Genomic DNA, 18555 nt, shown 5'->3' on the forward strand with positions numbered 1-18555 from the left:
TTATAGAAACATTTAAAATAATGAAAGGGATCGACAAGATAGAGGCAGAGAGGTTGTTTCCACTGGTCGGGGAGACTAGAACTAGGGGGCACAGCCTCAAAATACGGGGGAGCCAATTTAAAACTGAGTTGAGAAGGAATTTCTTCTCCCAGAGGGTTGTGAATCTGTGGAATTCTCTGCCCAAGGAAGCAGTTGAGGCTAGCTCATTGAATGTATTCAAATCACAGATAGATAGATTTTTAACCAATAAGGGAATTAAGGGTTACGGGGAGCGGGCGGGTAAATGGAGCTGAGTCCACGGCCAGATCAGCCATGATCTTGTTGAATGGCAGAGCAGGCTCGAGGAGCTAGATGGCCTACTCCTGTTCCTAATTCTTATGTTCTTATTAACATGGGATATTCAGTTGCACATCTAAGCCTAGTGCCCGAAGAGAATTGTGGAATGCTTCCCTCAGTGCTCCACTCCACTGTCCGGTTGCAAAAACTGAATTTTGCTGTTCCCGTCGCTAAACATTTTCCGGCGCCAAATTTAGCGGCCGAGTGACATTAACTCTTCAACCAAATTTCTAGGCCTTAGTATTGATATGTAATGTATCTGCATGAGTAATGGCCTGGTATTAATACTAGTCTATCGCTATTGAAAAAATAAGTTGCCTGATTTCATGAATACAAGACTACAATTGTTATATTGCTGTTCATCAGCTGATTTCAATGTCATCTATTTTCTTGCCAGCAAAAAAATAGACAACAGTGAAGGACCTGGCAAAATTGCACCAGTGACCCTACAGGACCCGTTATCATTTCCCAGTGATCCCTCTGTGCACAGTCAGCAGTACATTCATGTGGCTGATGATGTCTTATAGACACAATCATTACTTAGAACAGTTTGAACTGTCACAGGGAGCACATCTCTGCCCAAAATGCTCAGCAGAATGATGCTGGTGCTTTGTTATAAAGGAGCTTGATTAAAAAGAGCTGTTTGTTGCTTTTCAGTATTTAGAGGCAGAATGCTTCATGAATTAATTGATATGGACAAGAAAACACAAGGTCAATAATTGTCTGCCACTTACCATCTCATCAGATGATGGCTGAAGAGACAACACTGTCTTTCGTCTTACAGTGATCTTACTGTGATATGGGGGGTTAGATTTTTGTCTTCACTGCCGAGGTACTGAAGATGAAAAAGTACCCCATGGTGTGAAGCAGATCTTATGCAAATCTGGCTTCTCGCAGCCATTGAATAGTGGTTATCTCACAAGATACATTTGCATCACTACTATCTGATTTTCAGATTGAGAGAAAAATTAGTGACCTGTCTGTTACGGCTTGCTAATTACCAATGTTATCATTTGCAGATGAAGGAGCATAAAAATACTGGAATCTGTGTGCCAGTTCATTCAGTTTTATGTTTTTACTTAATTTATTTTAGGGAAAAATTGAAGACCTAAATTCTGACTGGAAGACGATTCATAAGTTGCTATACGACTTGAAACAAAGGCATCCACCTGGTGTCCGTAAGTTAAATGCTATGTTTGTGTTCCAGGATGGTATTTATTAATAATTGGATAATCTAGTTATTCCACATAATCATTAAAGTTCTTGTTAAGCTCAAGTGCTGATAGATTTATTAAGAATATTGTACCTATAATCATGATCATGATTGAAAGTCAAACGCGCTACAGTTCTGAGCTCAGTCTTCAGGTTGATTAACCCTCTGAATCCAAATCTACGTTAAAATATTATACCTTTTATACCTTAGTTCTCTATACATTTCTCATCAAAATATCCTTTTTAAGTTATGCTTAGCATGGTCTGATCACGCCTTGGTCACACTCAATTTTACATTTCTGAACTACAGTATATATAATCAATTTATGTTTTACAATGGTCCTATTGATCGGGATGAAGATGACTCAACCTTCAATTAACCTGGAAACAACTTTCTTCACTTGACTAAAGTAAACAAATTCCCCTCATTTCACCTCCTTATGGCCTCCAGACCATTCTTTAATTCAGTTCTCATGACAAGTAACAGGCAGACCCATGCATGATTTTTGTAAAGTTCAGATAAGAAAGCTTGGTGGAATTTGTCTTTCATCGCAGGGATGATTTAGACAGAGAATTGAATCTTATACCTAGATCTGTGTGCTGTTTCTATTTCACTGGGGTCAGCATTCTTAATTACCCTTTTTCAACCAACCTACATTTATAATACTGCCTTTAACATGGTAAAACGTCCCAAGCCGCTTCACATATCTCCTTACATTTGCAAAGGGAGTCTGTATAAGTAAGGATGAGTTGGAACACAAGGCTCTTTATTAAGTTGGAGGAAATCTGTAAACAGACCAAAGGACAGTAAATTCCTCGTACTTAATTCATTGGAAGGTTGTAACTACACGTAACAGTAGTACACTCTGCCATTCCATCCTGGAGTGGACCAGCTGACCAGTTTAGAGGAAGTTTTTTATATACTTGCTTTATTGTTATTAAATTTAAGAGAATAGAATCCCAAAACTCAGCTGCCCGTGACATAACTCACACCAAGTCCTGCTCACCCATCACCCCTGTGCTTGCTGACCTACGTTGGCTCCAAGTTAAGCAACGCCGCGATTCCCAAAATTCTCATCCTTGTTTTCAAAATATGGCCTCGCCCCTCCCAATCTCTGTATTCTCCTCTGGCCCCACAATCCCCCGGGATGTCTGCGCTCCTCAAATTCTGCCCTCTTGAGCATCCCTAATTATAATCGCTCAACCATTGGTGGCCGTGCCTTCTGTTGCCTTGGTCCTAAGCTCTGGAACTCCCTGCCTAAACCTCTCTGCCTCTCTACCTCTCTTCCCTCCCTCAAGACGCTCCTTAAAACCTATCTCTTTGACCAAGCTTTTGGTCACCTGCCCTAATTCTTTGTCTCATAATATAGGCAACTCTCGATTATCCGGGTCCCTCGGGGATTGGGCTATGCCGGGTCAATGATTTCTCCGTTAGAGCGAGTTGACATTATGGTTAATGCTTACAGTACTGCAGGCGTGCTCTAACCAATAGCTGTAGCATATCTTCCAATCCTTGAATTCTAGTCCTCTAGATCTAAAGACCATTCAGCTTGTTGATTACTTCCTGTAACTGTTCATGGCAGTGGACCTGTGTGTGAGCAGCAGCGGGAGCTGAGGCAAGGCAGAGCGCTTAAAAGCAAGGCTCAACAGGCAGCATTCGAAAGCAACATCAGAGTTTCAAAGTGAGGTCACACACACACGGAATTTTAAATGCCGTTACAACAGTTTCCCATTGCATCCGTGTGCGGCTAATCGAGAGTTGCCTGTACTCCTGTGAAACGCTTTGGGATATTTCACTCCGTTAAACATAAATACAAGTTATCGTTGCTGTTTGGGTTGAAGTGCTCCGCCAATAGCAATTTATCCAGTATGCCCAGCTGCTAGTATGATTTCCTGCGATTGGTAGGTCTGGATTATTTCGCAAGATAGTCTGAGTTAATGGTCTCACTGCAGCCAGAGAGTTGTTCCAGGATATCTGTGAATCCTTCACATTAGCTGCAGTCGACTGGAGACAAGGACATTGACAAACTGGAAATTTGTTGTGATAAGAATTTTTTTTTAAACTTTAAGCAATACCTTTATAAAGCTATATTTGATAAATAAACATGGAGGAAGTACTTTGATCTTAAACTATTGCCTCGAGACTTTACATCCCCTTTAACTAACCCCATACTACCCCCTGGGACTGCATGCTGCACACTGCAGAACAATCATGCACTTAACATTGCCATCACAAACTATTACAGAAACCAATCAATCACAAATCAGTTTCTGCCACAGTGACATAAATCCATTAGGCCAGATTTTTCTGTAGCAGGGCAATTAGACTCACCTCCACACCCTTCAGCTCAAAACATTGTTGCCCAGCAAGTTGCTGATAGTGCGAGCTGTTAACGTCACACCGATGGAAACAGGCCATCTCAGACCTGAGTGAACAAAGCAACCAACAAGATATCTCCTTCACCAATGAGATTGAAGGATTGGGAAATAAACACAAGGAGAACTGAGAAGGAGGTTGAAGTAAAGCGGATGAATTCAATGTCAAATCAGGCACAGAAAGAGAAATAAAGAGAAGGAAAGAAAGTTTGGATTAAGAGAGAGAGAGATAAAAGACAAAGAAAAAGTAAGAAAGAAAATGTAAAATTAAAAATTTGATAGTTTTGAAATCTCTCCAAAATATTCAAAACCTGAAGGAATGAAACTCCACACTTTTAATAGTTAATTTCCGGTACCAGAGTGGTTGATTGGCAGACATGACGTTAATAAAAATACATGCTTATGATGACATGACTTAACTTTCTATGGCAAATACAGCAAGTTCCGAATAAAAACGGGAAGGCTAAGGGTGAGATTAAATGTTGGCCTTGATTGCAAAGGGGATGGAGTATAAAAGCAGAGAAGTCCGGCTACACCTGTAAACGGTCCTGGTGAGACCACACCTAGACTACTGCATACAGTTTTGGTCTCCTTAGTTAAGGAGGGATATACTTGCATTGGAGGCAGTTCAGAGAAGATTCACTAGGTTAATTCCTGAGATGAAGGGGTTGACTTATGAAGAAAGGTTGAGCAGGTTGGACCTATACTCAAGAATGAGCTGATCTTATTGAAACATATAAGACTCTGAGGGGGCTCGACAAGGTAGATGCAGAGAGGATGTTTCCCCTCATGGGGGAATCTAGAACTAGGGGGCATAGTTTCAGAATAAGGGGCTGCCCATTTAAAACTGAGATGAGGAGGAATTTCTTCTCTCGGAGGGCCATAATTCTGTGGAATTCTCTGGCCCAGAGAGCTATGGAGATGCGGTCATTGAATATATTTAAGGCGGTGATAGACAGATTTTTGAGTGATAAGGGAGTGAAGGGTTATGGGGAGCAGGCAGGGAATTGGAGCTGAGCCCAAGATCAGATCAGCCATGATCTTATTGAATGGCGGAGCAGGCTCGAGGTGCCAAATGGCCTACTCCTGCTCCTATTTCTTATGTTGTTATGAGATGCCGTTTTCACAAAGCTAACGGTCGAGCAGCGCAACTCGGATAGCAACTTTTGGATAATCACATTTAGCCACGCATCTGCTCCTCACCTAAAGTGGCTGTGTCATACCCGTAAATGCCAAGCACCATTAGCCTCGCCTTATTTTGACAGCAAAATTTGGCCCCTTATTATTTGATGACCTTGTGTTTTTGCAAAATCCTATGAAGTGTGTTTTTCTTTCATGAGTAACATCAGCGATAAATACAGTCCACTGAACCCGCCACTAGCATAAGGAAAAGGAAAAATAAACTCCCAACCTTTGTGGCCTGCAAATACCTTTATTATGATCTTTGGAGTACAACGTTCTCCATATTTGTCTCAAATACTATTTTTTTATTTTTTTTTTTGTTTACATTTTTGGCTCACTTTGATCTGGATTTCAGACATTCAATGTTTTGAAGGTTTGAAAACCTCACAACTTTAATCATTTTTATCACAAAAAAATTTTAGGAGTTGATCTTCAAATTTGTATTGCAATTTTCTTTAATATCTGTGAATATTTCCATCCATTCAAAAAAAAAGTTGACTGAGCCTTTCTCCTTTATCAAGTCTCAGTGCAGTATGCACTCTTTTTCCTCCAGTAAGAGAGGCAGGCTACCCTGACCCAAGTCTCTGTCAGTTCTACACTCGAGCCAGGTACTTTGAGGGCACCATGGGTTGGAATACCCATCAAACTTCTATCCTTCACTATGGGGAAATATCTGTCTGCTGGAGATGTTTTTTTTATTTGTTCATGAATGCGTCGCTGGCAAGGCCAACATATATTGACCATGCCTAATTGCCCTTGAGAAGGTGGTGGTGAGCCACCTACTTGAACCGCTGCAGTCCTTGTAGTGAACATACTCCCACAGTGCTGTTAGGGAGGGAGTTCCAGGATCTTGAACACCAGCGACAATGAAGGAACGGTGATATATTTTCAAGTAAGGATGATGTGTGACTTGGTGGGGAATTTGAAGGCGCAGGTGTTCCCATGCGCCTGCTGCCCTTGTCCGTCTAGGTGGTAGAGGTCGCGTGTTTGGGAGGTACTGCCGAAGAAGCCTTGGTGAGTTGCTGCAGTGCATCTTATAGATGGTACACACTGCAGCCATGGTACACTGGTGCTGGAGGGAATGAATGTTGAAGGTGGTGGGTGGGCTGCTTTGTCTTGGATAGTGTCAAGCTTCTTGAGTGTTGTTGGAGCTACACTCATCCAGGCAAATGGAGAATATTCCATCACACTCCTGACTTATGCCTTGCAGATGGTGGAAATGCTTTGTGGAGTCAGGGGGTGAAGCACTCGTCGCAGAATACCCAGCCTCTGACCTGCTCTTGTTGCCACAATATTTATGTGGCTGATCCAGTTTAGTTTCTGGTCAATGGTGATCCCCAGGGTGTTGATGGTGGGGGATTTGGCGATGGTAATGTTGTTGAATGTCAAGGGGTAGTGGTTAGACTCTTGTTTGTTGGAGATAGTCATCACTTGGCACTTGTGTGGCGCGAATGTTACTTGCCACTTATCTGCCCAAGCCTGAATGTCGTCCAAGTCTTGCTGCCTGTGGAAATGGATTGCTTCATTATCTGAAGCATTGCGAATGGCACTGCATACTCTGCAGTCATCAGCAAACATCCCCACTTCTGACCTTATGATGGATGGAAGTTCATTGATGAAGCAGCTGAAGATGGTTGGGCCAAGGACACTGCCCTGAGGAATTCCTGCATCTATGTCCTGGGGCTGTGATGATTGACCTCCAACAACCACAACCATCTTCCTTTGTGCTTGGTATGACTTCAGCCAGTGGAGAGTTTTCCCCCTGAATCCCATTGACTTCAGTTTTACTAGGGCTCCTTGATGCCATACTCGGTGAAATACTGCCTTGATGTCAAGGGCAGTCATTCTCACCTCATCTCTGGAATTCAGCTCTTTTGTCCATGTTTGGACTAAGGCTTGCAATGACATCTGGAGCTGAGTGGCCTTGACAGAACCCAAATTGAGCATTGGTGAGCAGGTTATTGGTGAGTAACTGCCACTTGATATCACTTATGTAAGGAATAATGGGGTGACCTATGACCTGTCTTGAGCACAGCATAAAGGTTGGAGTAGTTCGTAAATAATTGTATGGTCATCTTATATCACATTTGAAACTCAGTAGCTTCTGATGTTTGAGATAATTAAAGTTAGGGGACTTCCTAATGTTATCCACCATGCAAGGAGGTGAAATTTTACGTGAGTGGGGGAAAGGCATTAGTTTACCATTTCCTCACCATTTTCTCATCATTTAAAAGGGCTTCATTGTTCAAAATTTCCATTGAGAGTGACCACAGATGTCCAAGTAGACTGGACATTGATTTAACATCCATTTTACATCTATGAATTGACAATGGAATAAAATGTGGAATGGGCAGGAACATTTAGTTGGAAAATTAGATAAGTATTGCAGTCTAAGTATAACATTTTAAAACTTGCATTACACTAAATTTTAAGACAATTGTTTTCAAGGAAGCAACTGAAGTTAGGTTAGACATAATCTTTGAAATGGCTGTTGCTGACATTGGCAGAAAAATGCTTAGCACTTTTTTGTGAGATTCCTTTGGCCAGTCGCAACCTGTTTATCATAAATGGGTTATCGCTAACACTAAAATAGCGGGCAAAGCAATGTCATACAGATACGTTAAATGAATGCTTAATGGGGTTGTATGACATGCCTTGTGTCCTTTATTCCAGCATAGGCAGTAACAAAAATAATAGTTTCTAAGCTATGGATTTTGATGAATAAAATTATGCAATTTTAAATCTGGCCACTATAGATTTATAGAATTGATATTTACTCCAAATTGCAAATTAAAATAGGTCCATCGGTGCAATGAATGGATCCTGACTTCATTACCAATAGTAGTTGCGTTTTAAAGAAATAATTGCATGCAGTATTGTTAAATGACTTTTTACGTATTTTGACTAAATGAAAGTGACAGAAACAAATAGCAGTGTACAGATGCACCGCAGACAAATCAATATTGGTCACTAAAGATCATTTTACAATTAGCTTTATCTTGAAAATACATTGGTTCATTATGTGGAGAGTAACAGAGAAGTAGGGGTGTGTTGCAGGCTGTATAATACTGTGTTCAAATGATGATAAAACTAGCAACTAAAAATGAATAGTTTATAGGCTGAATGTTGAAACTATGTTACAGTATTTAATAAAGTGCATGACATTTTATTTAAAAGTGACTAAGTATGAATGGAAAAGTAATGTAGAATCTATTCAAAAGCATTGAGACTTTTGATGAGAATTTACATTAAAGTCAGGGAATTAAAAACTGTAACAATAAAAAGAATTCAGTGTGTATGACTTGAATGAACAGGGTAGAAGATTCCCTTTAACCAATGCTGAATTTTCTGTTTTGATGTGCATGTTTTAACATCTAATAGCGAGACGTTGAATTGAATCATACACATTTGATTAGAGGCTTTTTCAAGGTCAAGGCCCAGTGTAGTGGGAATTTTTTTTCCAATTCCACTATCTTGAGACAGAAGCTGAAAGACAAACTTATGTAATAAAGCTTTCAGTTTCAATTTGCTACCTGCAAAATACATGAGGAATCTCCTGAGGTCATTCAGAATGTACACTGTGGAATCGGCTGGGAATGTTAATGAAATGGACTCGGGCTAAAACTTCAGCTTATTTCATAAGAATGATACAGAGAACAGTTTAATATGAAGTGTGCAATTTACCGCTGTGCTTTTATTTGGGGGAGGTAAGTGTAGTCTTACTGTTCCTGAACTTAAGGAAAGGTAACTTCGACGGTATGAGGCGTGAATTGGCTAGAAAAGACTGGCAAAGGATACATAAAGGGTTTGTGGTGTCCCCTGCACCCTACTACAAATTCACATGAGGCATGTACTGCAGACACAGTCACTACATGACCTTAACCTTTATTCCCAGCGCCAAGGAGTGCTGACCCTGGGTAGGACCTCCCCTTTTATACCTGGAAACCCAGATGAGGAGTCTCCCACAAGTCCACCCCCTGTGGTCAGGGTGTGCATTTCTAGGGTATAAGTACAGTGTACAGGAGTTGCATGAAGGTTACAGTTACATGAAGATTACCGTTGCATGATGGTTACATACATGACATCACCTCCCCCCTTACGTCTTTTTGTGTCAAAGGTTAAGTCTTTCAGGTGGTTGACGTTCTCTCGTGGAGCGCCGCAGTTGTGGCCCTGGTGGCTGAGCCTTGGCATGTGTCTCTGTCACCTGAGGTGATTCCGGCCTGTCCGGGCTGGCCGCAGGGACTGTGCATGCTGAGGATTGTCCTCGTTGCTCGTCCACTGGCAGTGATGTGGGTGACATCTCATGCTCTTCTTCAGGTTCCTCCGTGTCTATGCTGAACCTTTTCTTTACTTGGTCCAAGTGTTTGCGACATATCTGCCCATTGTTTAGTCTGACCACTATGACCATATTCCCTTCTTTGCCGATTACTGTGCCTTCAAGCCACTTGGGTCCCAAAGCATGGTTAAGAACAAATACCGGGTCATCCATTTCTATACACCTCCCCCTTGAGTTTCGATCATGGAACTCGGTTTGGGACTGGTGCTTGCCCTCAATAATGTCTGCCAGGGCTGGGTGAATGAGGGACAGCCGCGTTTTAAGCATGCGTTTCATGAGGAGTTCCGCTGGCGGGACTCCCGTGAGCAAGTGCGGGCGGGACCTGTAGGCCAGCAGGAGGCGCGATAGGCAGTACTGAAGGGAGGGTCCTTGGATGCGTAGCATGCCCTGCTTTATGACTTGGACCGCACGTTCCGCCTGGCCATTGGAAGCCGGCTTGAACGGCGCTGTCTGGACATGCTTGATCCCATTGCCCAACATAAACTCCTGGAATTCATGTCTGGTGAAACACGGGCCATTGTCGCTGACCAGGATGTCCGGCAAGCCGTGGTTCACGAAAATCGTACGCAGACTCTCCACGGTAATGGATGTCATGCACGAGTTTAATATGATGCACTTGATCCATTTCGAGTATGCATCGACAACGATCAGGAACATTTTTCCCATGAACGGGCCCGCATAGTCTACGTGAATACGTGACCATGGCCTGGTGGGCCAGGGCCACGGGCTGAGTGGGGCCTCCCTGGGGGCATCGCCCAGCTGGGCACACGTTGTGCACCTGTGAACCCAGTGTTCCAGGTCTGAGTCAATCCCCGGCCACCATACATGTGACTGGGCAATGACCTTCATTAACACGATGCCAGGGTGCTCGCTGTGGAGTTCCCTGATGAATGCTTCCCTTCCTTTCTGGGGCATGACTACCCGACTGCCCCATAGCAGGCAGTCAGCTTGGATGGAGAGCTCATCCATCCGTCTCTGAAACGGTCTGACCTCCTCGGGGCATGCCCCGTGTGCGGGCGCCCAATCCCCAGTCAGGACACATTTCTTTATCATGGACAGGAGGGGGTCTCTGTTGGTCCAGACTTTGATCTGGCGGGCTGTGATGGGGGAGCCTGCGGTGTCAAAAGCCTCAACGGCCATGACCAACTCAGCGCTTTGCTCCGACGCCCCCTCAGTGGTGGCCAGTGGGAGCCTTCTGAGCGCGTCAGCGCAATTTTCGGTGCCTGACCGGTGCCGTATGGTGTCATACGCAGCCAGCATGAGAGCCCATTGCTGTATGCGAGCTGACGCATTGGCATTGACAGCCTTGCTGTCGGACAACAGGGATGTTAACGGCTTGTGGTCCGTCTCTAGCTTGAACCGTCTACCAAAAAGGTACTGGTGCATCTTTTTCACACCGTAAACACAAGCGAGTGCTTCCTTTTCGACCATGCCGTATCCACGCTCTGCCTGGGAAAATGACCTGGAGGCATAAGCCACCGGTTGGAGTCAGCCATCATCATTACTCTGCTGCAACACGTACCCAACCCCATAGGATGATGCATCACACGTTAAAACCAGTTTTTTACAGGGATCATACAAAGTCAACAGTTTGTTAGAACACAGCAGGTTCCTCGCCTTATTGAAAGCTCATTCTTGATAGTCCCCCCAAAGCCATTCACAACCTTTACGCAGGAGCATGTGTAACAGCTCCAACAATGTGCTTAAGTTCGGCAGAAAGTTCCTGAAATAGTTCAAAAGTCCCAGGAATGATCGCAACTCTGACGTGTTGTCAGGTCTGGGCGCCCAGCGAATCGCCTCAGTTTTTGATTCAGTAGGCTGGATCCCGTCTGCGGCAACCCTCCTGCCCAAAAACTCGACCTTTGGGGCCAAAAACACACATTTGGCCTTTTTCAGCCGCAAGCCTACCCGGTCCAGTCGGCGTAGCACCTCCTCCAGGTTGTGGAGGTGTTCCTCGGTGTCCCGACCCGTTATAAGGATGTCGTCTTGGAATACGATTGTTCCAGGAATGGATTTGAGCAAGCTTTCCATATTTCTCTGAAAGATGGCTGCCGCCGAACGAATGCCAAAAGGACACCTGTTGTAGATAAATAATCCTTTGTGCGTCATGATGGTGGTCAGAAGCTTGGATTCTTCAGCCAGTTCCTGAGTCATGTAGGCTGAAGTGAGGTCCAGCTTCGTGAACAGCTTGCCACCTGCCAGCGTGGCAAAAAGGTCCTCCGCTCTCGGCAGCGGGTATTGGTCTTGCAGCGACACTCGGTTGATGGTGGCTTTGTAGTCACCGCAAATCCTGACCGAGCCATCTGCTTTAAGGACAGGAACAATGGGACTTGCCCAGTCACAGAATTCAACGGCCGAAATTATGTTCTCTTTGAGCAGCCTGTCAAATTCACTTTCAATTTTCTCACGCATCACATACGGCACCGCTCTGGCTTTGTGGTGCACTGGTCTGGCGTCCGGAGTGATGCGTATCACTACTTTAGTGCCCTTGAACGTTCCGACACCGGGTTGAAACAGTGACCTGAATTTTTGTAGGACCTGTGAGCATGAACTTCGCTCCACAGACAAAATGGCGTGCTCATCCCCCCCCATTTCCAATTCATCTCGGCTAGCCAACTCCTCCCCAAGAGCGGAGGGCCATTTCCCGGGACGATCCAGAGTGGCAGCCGGTTCTGTGATCCATTATGTGTTACCACCAAGTTTTCACTGCCCAGCACTGGGATGATCTCTTTGGTGTACGTCCGTAGCTGTGTGTCAATGCGTTCCAGTTTGGGCCTGCTAGCTCTGTGTGGCCATAGTCTCTCAAATTATTGGGCGCTCATAAGTGACTGGCTAGCTCCCGTATCCAGCTCCATGCACACCGGGATGCCATTCAATAAAACTTTCATCATCATGGGTGGCGTTTTAGTGTATGAGCTGTGGACGTCAGTCACATAAACCCACTGAACTTCAGCATCCATGGCTTTTCCCCAGGCATCATCCTGCATTGCAGACTCCTCGTCTGGTTCCTCTGTCTCGCAGATTAGCCTCGCTACAGCCTTTTTGCACATCCTGGCCAAGTGTCCACTGACGTTACAAATCCTACAGATATATTGCTGAAACCTGCAGCTTTTCGCAGCATGTCTACCCCCGCACCTCCAGCATGAGCTGAGATTGTTGTTAACAAAAGGACTGTTACCAGGAATTCCTCTCTGATTGCCCATTTGGTTGTTTCGAAGCACTCTGATGGTGGGTGTTAATGGTCCCATCATGGGACGCATTGTTCCTTGTGATGGCGTGAATTGCCGATCCCCTTTCCATTGTCCTTGTTGCGGGCCCACCCTCGAGTCTGTTGCTGCCTGGGCGGTTTCGAAATGCCCTTGCCTGCCTGCGGGGTCCCGAGCTGCATTCACAATGTTAACTCCCTGGTCCATTGCCACGTTGGGACCAGGGCTGCGTGCGTAAATTAGCTTGGTCTCCTCTTCCCCTCCCATGAAGGTCTGAGCTATCAACGCCGCCCCTTCTAAAGTCAAGTCCTTGGTCTCTGTGAGCGTCCTGAAAATCCCGGCATGATTAATGCCCTCAATGAAGAAATCCCTTAACATCTCCCCCCTGCAGGCGTCTGTGAACTTACAGAGACTGGCCAAGCGCCGCAGGTCCGCAACGAAGTCCGAGATGTTTTGTCCCTCCTGACGCCGGTGTGTGTAGAACCGGTGCCGGGCCAGGTGTACGCTACTCACCGGCTTGAGATGCTCACTGACCAGCTGGTTGAGCTCTTCAAAGGACTTGTCCGCTGGCTTTTGGGATGCGAGCAGGTCTTTCATCAGCGCATATATCTGTGGTCTGCAGCTGGTCAGTAGATGCACCCTCTGCTTGTCAGCCGCTGCCGCTCCCAGACAGTCCTTCATGACAAAGCTCTGCTGGAGTCTCTCCACAAAGTCGTCCCAGTCCTCACCCACACAGTAACATTCCTCTGTGCTACCGGTGGCCATCCTCGTGGTTCGGTGCTTCCTGTTTCTCGTCGCCAAATGTGGTGTCCCTGCACCCTACTACAAATTCACACGAGGCATCTACTGCAGACACAGTCACTACGTGACCTTAACCTTTATTCCCAGTGCCAAGGAGTGCTGACCCTGGGTGGGACCTCCCCTTTTATACCTGGAAACCCAGGTGAGAAGTGTCTCCCACAAGTTCACCCCCTGTGGTCAGGGTGTGCATTTCTAGGGTATAAGTACAGTGTACAGGAGTTGCATGAAGGTTACAGTTACATGAAGATTTACCTACATGACAGGGTTGATGGTGGATAAGCAATGGCAAAATTTAAAGATCACATGGATGAACTTCAGCAATTGTACATCCCTGTCTGGAGTAAAAATAAAACTGGGAAGGTGGCTCAATCATGGCTAACAAGGGAAATTAAGAATAGTGTTAAAGCCAAGGAAGAGGCATATAAATTGGCTAGAAAAAGCAACAAACCTGAGGATTGGGAGAAATTTAGAATTCAACAGAGGAGGACTAAGGGTTTAATTAAGAGGGGGAAAATAGAGTACGAGAGGAAGCTTGCAGGGAATTTAAAAACTGACTGCAAAAGCTTCTATAAATATGTGAAGAGAAAAAGATTAGTAAAGGCAAACGTAGGTCCCTTGCAGTCAGATTCAGGTGAATTTATAATGGGGAACAAAGAAATGTCAGACCAATTGAACCAATACTTCGGTTCTGTCTTCATGAAGGAAGATACAAATAACCTTCCAAATGTACTAGGGGACAGTGGGTCTGGTGAGAAGGAGGAACTGAAGGATATCCTTATTAGGCGGAAATTGTGTTCGGGAAATTGATGGGATTGAAGGCCGATAAATCCCCGGGGCCTGATAGTCTGCATCCCAGAGTACTTAAGGAAGTGGCCCTAGAAATAGTGGATGCATTGGTGATCATTTTCCAACAGTCTATCGACTCGGAATCAGTTCCTATGGACTGGAGGGTAGCTAATGTAACACCACTTTTTAAAAAGGGAGGGAGAGAGAAAACGGGGAATTATAGACCGGTTAGCCTGACATCAGTAGTGGGGAAAATGTTGGAATCAATCATTAAGGATGAAATAGCAGCGCAGTTGGAAAGCAGTGACAGGATCGGACCAAGTCAGCATGGATTTATGAAAAGGAAATCATGCTTGACGAACCTTCTGGAATTTTTTGAGGATGTAACTAGCAGAATGGACAAGGGAGAACCAGTGGATGTGGTGTATTTGGACTTTCAAAAGGCTTTTGACAAGGTCCTGCACAAGACATTGGTGTGCAAAATCAAAGTGCATGGTATTGGGGGTAATGTACTGGCGTGGATAGAGAACTGGTTGGCAGACAGGAAGCAGAGAGTCGGGATAAATGGGTCCTTTTCAGAATGGCAGGCAGTGACTAGTGGAGTGCCGCAGGGTTCAGTGCTGGGACCCCAGCTCTTTACAATATACATTAACGATTTAGATGAAGGAATTGAGTGTAATATCTCCAAGTTTGCGGATGATACTAAACTGGGTGGCGGTGTGAGCTGTGAGGAGGATGCTAAGAGGCTACAGGGTGACTTGGACAGGTTAGGTGAGTGGGCAAATGCATGGCAGATGCAGTGTAATGTGGATAAATGTGAGGTTATCCATTTTGGGGGCAAAAATACAAAGGCAGAATATTATCTGAATGGCGGCAGATTAGAAAAAGGGGGGGTGCAGCGAGACCTGGGTATCATGGTACATCAGTCACTGAAAGTGAGTACGCAGGTACAGCAGGCGGTAAAGAAGGCAAATGGTATGTTGGCCTTCATAGCTAGAGGATTTGAGTATAGGAGCAGGGAGGTCTTAATGAGTTGTACAGGGCCTTAGTGAGGCCACACCTTGAATATTGTGTACAGTTTTTGGTCTCCTAATCTGAGGAAGGACATTTTTTGCTATTGAGGGAGTGCAACGAAGGTTCACCAGACTGATTCCCGGGATGGCAGGACTGACATATGAAGAAAGACTGGATCGACTCGGCTTGTATTCACTGGAATTTAGATGAATGAGAGGAGATCTCATAGAAACATGTAAAATTCTGACAGGATTGGACAGGTTCAATGCAGGAAGAATGTTCCCGATGTTGGGGAAGTCCAGAACCAGGGGTCACTATCTAAGGGTAAGGGGTATGCCATTTAGGACCGAGATGAGGAGAAACTTCTTCACTCAGGGAATTGTGAACCTGTGGAATTCTCTATCACAGAAAGTTGTTGAGGTCAGTTCATTAGATATATTCAAAAGGGAGTTAGATGTGGCCCTTACGGCTGAAGGGATCAAGGGGTATGGCGAGAAAGCAAGAATGGGGTACTGAAGTTGCATGATCAGCCATGATCATATTGAATGGTGGTGCAGACTCTAAGGGCCGAATGGCCTCCTCCTGCAACTATTTTCTCTGTTTCTTACAGCACCCTCAAGTTGTCACAAGTTCATGTCTCGTGCATTGGCTTTTTCAGGACTACCCATATCATATTAAAGATGATCTCAGTGTCCTTGGCATCAGCAATCGTGAAGCAAATGCTATTCAAACTAACAAAATGCAAAGAACATTTTTCTTACAAATCATCCAGGGGGTCGCTGGCTCACCAGTTCTAGCACCCGACTTCCAATGTGGCAGGCAAAATTTGGAAAGTTCATTACTCCAGACAGCAGTTGCGCAATTGGGACGTATGCTGGTTACTTTGGGAATCCGAGGTGGGCATATCTGGCCCATGATCTTCCTGGTACATCAGGAGATTTGTAAAAGTATACTCTTGACATTTTTACGCTGATGATTATGTGGTGCTTTGGTCCTCAGAGCAACTTCTGTTCTTTTTTTTCAAACTGATTATGCTGTGTAAGATTGCTTCTGTCAGCAAACTCCCACTTTTGAAGTGTGTTTTCATTGCTGTAAAATTAAATTGTTAAGGTCAGCCAAAGCCAGGAAATGACAATTTGCAAAGTCTCTTGTTCCTCCATCAATATACTGTTTATGCATTTGTCAGAAATATCCATTTACACAGAGATGAAGGGTAGAAACTGCAACTGAGCTGACACGAAGGGTTTTAAAAGTGAACATATTTGTCATTAGTTTATAAGCGAAAGTCCGGAATGGTTCTTGTTATTGATTGAGACAGACGTTCTTGTTTTTTTTAATATTCTAATAGGTACCTTATTGACTGAATGTAGCGCTTTTATGGAGTGGGTATGAACATTGACATCGTGTTAAAGAGGCACCATTTATTTATATTTTTCAATGTTCTCCTCATTGCACCTGAAGACTGGGAAATTGCCCCAATAGCTGCTAACAGCCCTCCAGTCAGCACCCTTGGAATTTAAAAAATACAACATGAAACATTTTATCACTGAGCTGCTGACTGGAAAAATAAACTTTATTTCGAAGGGCTCAGCTCATGTGTTTATTAATGAACTAAAACGATGTTACGGAGATTAACGTAGGTGATTTTTGTGGTGGAGAGGCAATGGGGTGAGCTCGGGATCGAGGTTGCGAACAGACTGGCTCGGCCTGAGACCGTGAGCGGGGAGGGAAATGAAGCTCTGCCGCAAGTATAGTGATGGTTTCATTCTCTTGGTTCGATGGAGAAAGTTGCAGCTCATCCAATATCAGATGTTGGACAAGATGGAGGCAGTGGGAGAGTTGAAAGAGGTGTTGGTGAGGTGGAGCGGAGTGTCATCAGCATATATGTGGAAGCTGACCCCATGGCTGGTTTTTATGAAAATCCTGTTTGACAAATTTGCTGGAGTTCTTTGAGGATGTAACGAGCAGGGTGGTTAAGGGGGAACCAGTAGATGTGGTGTATTTGGATTTCCAGAAGGCATTCGATAAGATACCACATAAAAGGTTATTACACAAGATAAGAGCTCACAGGGGGTTGTGGGTAATATATTAGCATGGATAGAGGATTGGCTAACTAACAGAAAACAGAGAGTCGGGATAACTGGGTCATTTTCCAGTAAGAAAATAATGACTAGTGGGGTGCCACAGGGACCGGTGCTGGGGCCTCAACTATTTACAATCTATATTAATGACTTGGATGAAGGGACCAAGTGTAATGTAGCCAAGTTTGGCGATGAAACAAAGATGGGTGGGAGAGCAAGTTGTGAGGAGGACATAAAGAATCTGCAAAGGGATATAGACAGGCTAAGTGAGTGGGCAAACATTTGGCAGATGGAGTATAATGTGAGAAAGTGTGAGGTTATCCACTTTGGCAGGAAAAATAAAAAAGCAAATTATTATTTAAATGGAGAGAGATTACAAAATGCTGCAGCACAGAGGGACCTGGGGGTCCTTGTGCAAGATACACAAAAGATTAGTATGCAGGTACAGCAAGTAATCAGAAAGGCAAATGGAATGTTGGCCTTTATTGCAAGGGGGATGGAGTATCAAAGCAGGGAAATCCTGCTACAATTATACAGGGTATTGGTGAGACCACACCTAGAGTACCGCATACAGTTTTAGGAGGAATATACTTACATTGGAGGCAGTTCAGAGAAGATTCACTAGGTTAATTCCTGAGATGAGGGGGTTGACTTATGAAGAAAGGTTGAGCAGGTTGGACCTATACTCATTGGAGTTTAGAAGAATGAGAAGTAATCTTATTGAAACATATAGGATACTGAGGGGACTCGACAAGGTAGATGCAGAGAGGATGTTTGCACTCGTGGGGTAATCTAGAACTCGGAGGCATTGTTTAAGAATAAGGGATCGCCCATTTAGAACTGAGATGAGGAGGAATTTCTTCTCTCAGAGGATCATAAATCAGTTAAATTCTCTGCCCCAGAGAGCTGTGGGGGCTGGGTCAATTAATATATTTAAAGTGGAGATAGACAGATTTTTGAATGATTAGGGAGTGGAGGATTATGGGGAGCGGGCAGGGAAGTGGAACTGAGCCCAAGATCAGATCAGCCATGATCTTATTAAATGGCGGAGCAGCTTCGAAGGGCCAAATGGCTTAATCCTGCTCCTATTTGTTACGTTCTTATGATGTGCCTGTGGAAGCTGTCACCAAGGGCAAGTTGTAGGTTTGAAAGAGGATGGGGCCGAGCATGAAAAAAGTGTATTAGGCAGGCTCTTTGCAGACTAACTATAATGGGCCCAAGTTTC

General features: G+C 44.5%; 1 protein-coding gene across 12 annotated transcripts in view; it reads left to right on the forward strand.

Annotated features, from left to right (window-relative positions):
- Nucleotides 1-18555, forward strand: part of dmd (dystrophin) — a 2299423-nt gene that overhangs the window by 1709000 nt on the left and 571868 nt on the right. For all 12 annotated transcript variants that reach the window (XM_070893344.1, XM_070893337.1, XM_070893339.1 and 9 more), the window contains one exon: nucleotides 1430-1514. In XM_070893344.1, the coding sequence (XP_070749445.1) occupies nucleotides 1430-1514 (85 nt within the window). The remainder of the gene's footprint in view (nucleotides 1-1429; nucleotides 1515-18555) is intronic.

Source organism: Pristiophorus japonicus, chromosome 11, assembly GCF_044704955.1.
Source record: "Pristiophorus japonicus isolate sPriJap1 chromosome 11, sPriJap1.hap1, whole genome shotgun sequence".
Taxonomy (NCBI): Eukaryota; Metazoa; Chordata; class Chondrichthyes; family Pristiophoridae; genus Pristiophorus; species Pristiophorus japonicus.